The sequence below is a fragment of the Echinococcus granulosus genome (assembly GCF_000524195.1).
Source record: "Echinococcus granulosus chromosome Unknown EG_S00017, whole genome shotgun sequence".
In the NCBI taxonomy this organism is placed as follows: Eukaryota; Metazoa; Platyhelminthes; class Cestoda; order Cyclophyllidea; family Taeniidae; genus Echinococcus; species Echinococcus granulosus.
Genome location: NW_020170397.1, coordinates 392,226 through 401,478, shown reverse-complemented (window position 1 = coordinate 401,478; position 9,253 = coordinate 392,226). Strand labels below are relative to the sequence as shown.

At 44.4% G+C, this 9,253-nt stretch overlaps 1 protein-coding gene across 1 annotated transcript; it reads left to right on the top strand. All coding sequences in view use genetic code 11, as the record gives it.

Moving 5' to 3' along the window:
- Positions 1 to 5,525: 5,525 nt before the first annotated feature.
- Positions 5,526 to 9,233, top strand: EGR_03313 (hypothetical protein; the record flags this gene model as incomplete). Its single annotated transcript, XM_024492562.1, has 5 exons — positions 5,526 to 5,563; positions 5,635 to 5,710; positions 6,654 to 6,713; positions 7,061 to 7,148; positions 8,977 to 9,233. The coding sequence occupies 5 exons, from the start codon at positions 5,526 to 5,528 to the stop codon at positions 9,231 to 9,233; spliced, it is 519 nt and encodes a 172-aa protein (XP_024352963.1).
- Between the last annotated feature and the right edge of the window lie 20 nt (positions 9,234 to 9,253).

Genomic DNA, 9,253 nt, shown 5'->3' with positions numbered 1-9,253 from the left:
ACCTTCTCTTTCGCATGAATGACTCTATTTAGGGAAGAAAAATGTGGCTAAAAAGTTATTTTTCTTCTTTTTTATCCTGACTTAATTAATACTCTCCACAAGAAGGTGAATTGTATACAAGTGGATGGCTGTCAAAACAAGTATTGTAGCAAAAGGCTCGCTTGCTGGGGACTTGATGGGGTGACATTCAATAAGTGTACATGAAATAAAGATAGTTAAAAATATTGGGGAGAATTAAAGTGTTTTTTTTTAACTAAAAAGTAGGGAAACATCAAGGAAAGTTGTAAATATATTCGCGTATTTAGTTCTCCTCCTATCGGTTCAGCTGTCAGCGTCTGTCAAGGTGTATGCAACCATCCGTCCATCCCGTAGCCACCCATCCCTCTATCCATGCATCCTTCCAGCAGTCCATTTCGAATCCATCCATCGTAGTGTCTCTGCACTCATTTTCTCATTCATGGATATTTGCTTGAAGGCTTTTTTAGTGATGCAAATTCCCTGGCATCCGAAAAGTTGACCACTCGCACAATTGCGTGGCTTTCCTTCCAACCCTCTACCCTCTCAGCCTTTCCATACAGTTGAGAGATATCTTTTTTCATCTTAGCATGCCTTCTCATGTCATATCCAAGAGAACAAAATTCCTCAAACCAATTTTGAAGAAAGAGAAATATATGCGTCGCGAAATTAGGCGCATGCAGTGAATGGCTTAGTATGTGGATGGTCAAGCCAAAGGATCGGTCAAAGCCAGTTGGCGATTTGCAACCTCGTGTGGTCTGTCCTATGAAGAACAGGTAAGGCGACGCCTCGCCTAATCACCTTCAGCATATCCACCATGAAAGCTGTCTACGAATTGGACGTGAGTGTTTGTCTCATTTGGGAATATGTGATACCTAAATGACAGACGACAGATGACTGACTGGCATTGTTAGGCTACTTCCATTTACGTCCTCTACTCGAATTTATTTTAGGAAATGGACAAGTTGCAACGCAGTATCCAGCCTTGAGGAGGAGGACGCCAGAGTATCCCTTCAAGCCTGTTTACAAAGTGGGCACAACTGTGCATACAACAGATTCGACGAGGTGCATCACTGACTTCACTATCCAATCTCCCCTCGCCTCTATCCCCATGCAGTGGCAACCATAACTCACTTACATTGAAATGGCTGACAAGAAGAAATATTCATAAAAAGCAAGAAGGACAATTTACAAAGGAAATGGGAAATGACGCTTGTTTAAATGCACTGCTAGAGTGTAGGGTTTTACTAGCAGAAGTCAATCTAAAACACATCAACGACCTTCGATGATTGCCAAAGGTAACCACACTTACTGATTACTTTAGCGACATTCCCTCATTTAGTTGCTCTTCATTAACTCATGAGGCAATTTATATGATCCCCATCAACAGAGCTGACGTTTATCTGAGCACTTGTGACATGTCACAGCGTCATGGTTTGAGAGCGCTGCGCCTGAGATACAGTGTAGCGTCCCGAGACTTCCCTAAAGGCGAAAGAAGACGCAATACTGGGGCAGAATATATGTTCAGCACAGAGCTACTGGAACGACACGAAGGCCAGCCCACCCAGCGTGGTGCAAGAAGGCAAATTCAAAAGTCTAAAAGAGGCACCTCACCAAAGGTCAACATCCTACACGATCCATTACAACGTAGTCGGTGCTGTAAAGAAACACCCACGAGCCGACCGTGCCAGTCACCAAATTAGCGTGCAACTGAGAAGATACTCGACCTCAGCGTCACTGATCCCTCTTGACAGCTTAACTGGATCTGGAGTTTCGTCCGTTTTGGGAACTTGATTTAGGAACACTGGCCTAAAAGTAGATTTGTGTAAGGAAGGAAGGGATTTAATACAGGTCCATGAAGGACTGTAGGGAGTCTGCAGCGAAACTTCAAGACGGTTCACGGCTAGTGTCGCTTCAGTTGTTAATAGCTTTTCTGCAGAACACGGGGCTGGGATAGATGCCAAAGGTAGACGTCAACTTTAACCCTTCTATTAGGGGTCATCACCATTTCCCATCTGTAGCGTATGTACTTCTGCTCCGGTGAGGTTCATCACACAGAAGTGAAAAACAGGATGCGTGTCCTTTAGGATCGGGTTCGCTTTCCGCTGCCACCAATGTGGCGCCCCGAGACTGCCTGAAGACGAAAGAAGGCATAGTACTCGGGCAGAATATATATATTCATCACAGAAAAGGTGTCTGGGCTACCGGTTTGGCCAGTAGGCCAGCCCACCCAGCGTGGTACCAGAAGGTCAAAATTCAAAAGTCCAAAAGTGGCGCCTCACCAATACTGAGGGACAAACCACCATCGTATTACAACACATTCGAGATCAGATTTTGACCATCATGAGTATGGAGATGGATAAGACATACTTTAAGTCAGGATTGTAATATCATTTTTGAAGTGGACTCGTAGCGGTTCGTTGGTGGGGATGGAGGAGGTGCAACATTGAATACGTAAAAGGTGGAATAGGATTTTTGTGTCAAACCGATTAGCATCTTGTTTATAGCAGTGGCCCAATGCGTGTAGGTTACGTACGCATGCACCATGGCGGTTGGTGAGCATCCACTCATCGTTCGACTCGCACCAGATGCAGTCCGTTGGGACCAGAATGTGATCTGCAGCCTGAGTAGTGGACATAAGCCGTTGCCTTCTATCGGTGTACATGTTATGACTTGGTACTGTACTGTGCTGTGTGCTATACTGCTGCACCTTACCTGGATGCATTGGGAAAGGTTTTTTGTCACACTTGCAGTTACGCTCTTGTTTATCAGAGGGTGCAAGAGTGGGTGCATGGAAGCTGACAAGATGATTAATTTGCCCATTGGGAAATGATTTGCATGTAGGCGATCCAATCGTGCAGTGGTGAAAAGCTGTCCCTGGCTGAGGTGCTTTGTACTCGGTTTCACCAAATGCTTGCTTCCTTATCAAAAGGGTAAGGTAAAGTGTTGAGGTATCCACCACAGCAGAAAGCTTTTCTACTTTGAGTGGCTAGTAGTTGACCTCCTCTTCTCTCCCATATCCCAAACATGGTTGAAAATGTAGACAGTGGCATTTTGCTCGACTGCCCTGATTGGCCACGATGTGCCAGATAGACTTTGCACGTTTTAGCAATCACTGGAAGGTCAGCGCGCATTAAAATATCCCAGACAGAGAAGGACGGAACCGTGCCATGCAGCCAGCACCCTTCAATAACATGACGAGCTGCCACGTCGTGACTGCATCTCATTCATACTCATCAACAACGAAGACATTTGTTTGGAGGCCATTGTCCCTCCTGGTTAGCAAATTGGCGGAGGGACTGCACAAAGTGGCCGCCGGGTAGTCCATGTGACAGGACAATTGACTTTGACGGCTGCAATATGGTGACAGCATTTGTCAGCAATACTTGCACCACCGAAGCAAATCAGTACATCCGCCGTCGCTGAAGAGGAACTGCATGCGTGAGGTTGTCCAAATCCATTTGACTACGCTACAGGCTGGAAGTGGACCGGTGGCAGGATTTGCTACACTCACCCATCGTGGACTTGCGGAGAGCGCATGCCATATACTCCTTTCTGTCTCCAAACGCCAAAAACAAGGGAATCATTGGAAGGTGAAACTTAGAGCAAAAGAGTTGTGCAGCGTGCATGCACAGCCAGGACTGGATTATAGAATAGACGATTTTTCTTTTAAAGGAGGATCCTTATAACCGGAGATTTTGCTTGATACATTGGCTGGAAGTATGAAGCTGTCTTTGCAAATCTTCTCCTATTATTTTGAATTGGACCAAGAGTTTTTCTAACCATGCAGACAAGTTTTGCCACGTTCTCTTTTATTGCCATAGACTGGCTCCACGCGCACGTGGCCTATTGCGATGTAGGAGGTGGCGCTGACGACTGCATGGATGGTGGAGGTTAGCAAACCACATGCAAATGGAAAAAGTTGCCAATTGCTGTACAAGAAATGTAAAGCATGAAGAAAAAACGCATCCTCCTGGTCCCAGCTTACTCGTGTAAGAGGGGTCTTTGCAAATAACCACCCAACTTATCTCTCCTCGCCTTGACAGTCACGCACCTCTCGTGTTCTGCAAGAAGGCAACTGTCAAACGGAGGGCGATATACCACTTGTTCCTAACTTGGCGACACCTGTCACGCTGGTGCTGTGATATTTGTGCCTTAAAGTGGGGACACACATGTTGCGGGACGAATTGGCACATTCTTTACGTACCTAATGGTAGCTGGTTGGTGTCCAATGAAGACAATAGGCGATGGGAAGTGGAGAGAGTAGCAAGATGAAGGGATGGGTGACCTCATTTCGGCAGGGTTGCACTAGCTGTTGTGCTGTATGAAGTGGTCCGCCTATAAAAATAAGCGTTCTTACCAATGGTGATTGGCATGTGACATGCCCTGCGTAGTTGTAGGGCAGCACCTCTGCTTGATTGGTGTGAGGCGGATTAATGGTCCTCCGTCAAAGCAGTTCACCAAGTTGACGAGATCGTGGATACATCACGACTTCACCATGGATCCACCACCCTTAATATGTTACATCCACTGTTCTCAACTTGTGGGTGGCGTTGTGATGGTCAAGGTGGAAGGACCCCCGGCCATACATTCATAGCTAGAGGAGGGTCGCAGTTGACTCTGAGAAAAGTGTTCTACAGTGTAGTAGAAGATGTTTGTTTCGCATTTACATGTGTCTGCCTAGCCTCATTAGTCGATGGATTGGCCATTTCCAACCGGATGACAGGACTTAACTCTCACCCATTCTGCATGTCAACACTCTAGCCCTGAAATGAAATGTCATTATCAAGTGTTATATGACTTCAGCGAGGAAGGAATAAAGTGAAGAAGCGGAGGTAGATAGTGGAATGTCAAGCACCCCTTCAAGTAACTTTCAACAGAGGAGACACTTACTAATCAGTTGCCTTTACTTTCGACCTGTCCTGGAATTTGGCGTATCGTCCAAATCACTTTTGGACTTTTCGCCTCAAAACATGCTTCCACTGTGCCAGTGGGGAAGAAGATCAGTCACTGCCCTACTCGTGGTGAATGGTAGATGGTGTGGAGCTGTAGAATATGGCCGGGAACTCCTGCTATCAGCAGTATTTGTTCCCTCTGTGAAATGTCTGCCCCACAGCATCCATGCATCCTCTCCATCCTGTACTCATCGGCAGTACCTACCGAATCCTCTCTTCTTCCAGACAAGAAAATTGGTCTTAATACTTTCTCGAGTCCGATGCGCGTACTGCCACTAAGCGAATAGGACCTTGAGACTCGTCTGAAGTCGTATTGCCTCAGAGGAGATGAAATTTTAACGCGGCCATGGGTTGTACCGCTGTAGGCACAGGCAGAACTGCAAAAGCACATAAGAATGTATTTTAAAATTCCTACTTAGGTACACTACTTGGTGAGGCGTTGATTGTATCCTTCCCGAAACAGATGTAAAGTGAAGTGCCTCGAAGGCAGATTCATCTTTCAGAATGATCAGATTAAACGGACGCCTTCTAGCTTATCATGGTGTAGTCTGTGACATGTTTGACAACGCTGACAACGGCGAGAATAAGATCACGTATGTGAAAGTCGCTTTAAAGAGTGGACAGTATCGTCCTCTCGATCTCCCGGCTACTTCCCATTCAACAGTCAAATTCTTTCATTTTCCGTGAAGCATCCTAAATGCGGCACCACGAAGGTGATGGAGGAGCAGAAGGGGGAAGAGGTGAAAAAATTAGAATTAAGCAGTTTGTCCCTTTCCCTATCTTTTTCTCCTTCTCACTACCTGCAATCCTAACTCAGCTATAAATATTTTCACAGTCAAGTTGTGTGTTTTGGGTCAACCCATTTTATTGCCCTCCTTTGTCAAAAAAAACATCATAACTTATCTTTTAAAGTGAGACTGTCATTTAACCCTCCATTATAGTCAGCTTAGACACGACGATCACAAATTTTAGTCTTGGTTAGAAGACAAATTCCCCAAAACAACGGCCTGACTGTCAAAGCTGTCAGTCAGTAGACATTTATTAGGGAGAAAAAAAAGAGACGAATGTCAACCTCATTTTTAGGGCGTAGAAGGCACCTTAAACTACTGCTTTTATTAGCAGATATTTTGACCTTATTTCAGCAAAAATTTAGACCCCTTTGACTTTTCTGACATTTGATGACAGGCAAATTGGTAAAGGCTACAATTATATCGCTTATATTTTGCCAGAAAAAGTCTTAAAAGAAAAATAACGGTGTTTGTTTGTTGGAAGAATTGCTGGTACAATTATTCGCTCCGTTTTAATGAGGAGGTACAAACTTACGACTTCCACTTTTATTCGCTACTTTACCTTTGGGAGCAAATGACAAATTCAAGGTCACCTCCAATATCCCGCCTGTCATGTCAACTCGCCATTGTCTGTAAAAATGTGTGCTGAGAAAACTGTGAAATAGATTTGTGCCTTCTGAAAGTATGAAGTGAAGGAGTGTGGAGATGGTGGAGGATGTGGACAAGGCAGGGACGTCCTGACTCCCTTCTAACTAAAGTACAAATCCCCTTATGGCTGTTTTATTGGTGCCGTGAGTAAGGTCTTGAGGTGTCACGCAAGAGTGACGCTTGCCTCCAAACCATTCCCTAATTACGACCCTTCCCCTACCCCCTCGCCTTACCTCGCACCGTACAGACTGATTCCAGCAGTGGGGGCCGAGCTGCCGAAAGAACTGAAGTTTGTGTTGCTGCTAGTGTAGAGTTAGTGACAGTTTTCTTCTCACATTTAAGGATTTTGAGGGAGAATAAACTGTTATTTTGCAGTGGTCCTCCGCTTTTTACGACGCTAGCGCATGGCGCCAAGAAAACTTTTATCCACTAAGGGGTGCATGAATAATGAATGTCATGTATGTCACCTAAGGTGAGGGCATAGTTGCTTTTGATTGTTTGCTAGTGAAGTAAATTAAATATTCATGTGTACATAAAAGGCGAAACTGGACTAAAATCCACTCACCTACACACACATTTTGACACTTGGTTGACTAAAACAACTTGTTCTAAAAACCGGCATATAGAATTGTCAAGGTGGAACTTTTGCTTTAGCTTACTGGCAAAGGGTGCCACCATGATGGGACTGCAAGTCGGATTGCCGGTCCAGATCCTGTGAATTTGAAGCACGGCGTGGTGGAAGGTATCAGGAAATCTGAGGGAGGGGAAGGCTTCAAGCACTCACACTCACCTCAGTTTTCCCAAAGGAAGACATTTGATGAAAACGACAAACCTTTCAAAATAAGCAATAGATCTGCTAATCATCATCCCAATCGTGGTGGTCCCAATTCCCTGTAAACCAGTAACGAGCCTGATGTGAAGTTGGCTGAAAGACGAAACTTTTCACGGAGTCGGAGGACACAAACACTCCTAAAAGTCCCTAGTTTTGAAAAATTAGCGCACGTAGAGGACCACATAATGTCTCCATATCAAAGACTCCTTAATACTGCAACTTTTACATTCTTTTTACCTTTTTCCTTTGATTAGCTCAAAAGTCCCGGTCACAATTGAACAGGGCTACAACCTTTGCACCTTTGAATAAAAATGGGTAAATTCCTAATCCAGGAATTGGCATAGACACGGAATCACGGAAAAGACATTGATTTCCAGTTCTGCTTGACGGAGGAAGACACTCAGGGGGCTTTGAATCACCCAGCTCTGGAGTTCCACTCTGTTTACTGCCTTTCTGCAGCAAAGCATCAGTTCACAAACTACTGAATTTTTAATCAGTCACCTGCTTCTATGTGACTGGCTGTTAGATTAAAAAAAGGTGAGGGAAATTGAAGAAGATCAAATTGCTCCGTCCAATTACACTTGCTGTCTATATATTGAGAGGTCTATGAAAAGTGGAAGAACATTTTCTTGTATTTTTTGACCTTTTTCAAGTGTTTAAGGTAATTTTATTATACTATTGCCTGTAAAACTTGTTTTCAACCGGTTTAACGTGTCATCCAGATTACGAGTCCTCTGTGATTGGAAATCAGATGACACTGATAGCTGAATGATTTAATGAGGGGCTTTAGGCAGTGGACTCGTCGTTTATTGGTTAGAGTGTTTTGTGGCCTTTTTGATTGGCTACCCAAGCCCTAATCTCTTTATGGTCATCTTGTACAATGGGATTATCAAGTGTGGGGCCTGGATTTTATCGATCTCCCAATCAGATAATCGATAAACAAAGGCTTCAAAACAGATATTTTTATTGATCGCCATACGATGGGCGCGTACGCGCATGGCGGCTAAATAGCGAAAACGGAGTCTGACTCACTCGATCGTCCTGGTCACGCGTAGTTATAGTAACCGATTGACCTTGGATTTCGAATGGTTATTAGCGCACTTAAAATGACCTCAGCCAATCAGGAGTGAGCAAGAGCACAGCTTCATAGGCGTGCGACGATAAGCCATCAGTTGACTGAGATATTTTTATGGGGTTTTAGGCATCCCCAAAAATAAACGCTTCTACTTTCAAATCTTATCTGATACTTATCGAGGATATCATGACGGTAAAACAGTCATTAATACTTTAAAGCACTTTTTTCACTAATCTATTTATTTCCCAGCCATTTAGATTGGCAGGCACGAAAAATGGAATTCCTTCTTGGCAAATCAAGATGTCTTACAATTTATACTTTGCCCTGACTCCCAGATCTCCTGAGCATTAATAATAATAATAAATTCTGCTCTAAATGGGAATGAGCATTGAATCAGGAAAGGTTTGAGACGTCTGACATACTGTTCTGTAAGTGATAATCAGTCTTTCCATTGAAATGGAGCTCTTCTCTGGAGTTCCAGTGTTAGTGGTAGGGCTCACCGTCCCTTCAAAAGCTGATCGCAGGATGTAGGAGTTCAGATAGGCCTTTATTTTCAGAAAAATATGGCTAAAAAGTGTCACCAAGGTAACGATCCAACTGCGGGAATCGAGGAACCTTCGCAGTCAAGCATTCCCCTTAAACCAATGTTTTTTTTGTTTACAGAGGCTGTTAATCGTCCACAGCGCTCTCCATGTCCTCTCTCTCTCTTGTACTCGGATCATCACGACCAAGGCAAGACGGTAGGTCGCATGCTGGCTCTCAAACAAGGGGAGTTGATATTTCCCTTTAACACCATTGGTGGACTTTGCCTGCTTCGGCAGATCCACCAATTCGACATTTGTGCAAGCGGTATTGTAGCAGTTCGCCGATTTTTTGCTGCTCAAGGCAGCTCGGTGTCCTACGGTGCGCTCATCTCGTAAACCAATCGCCGTTGGTGGGG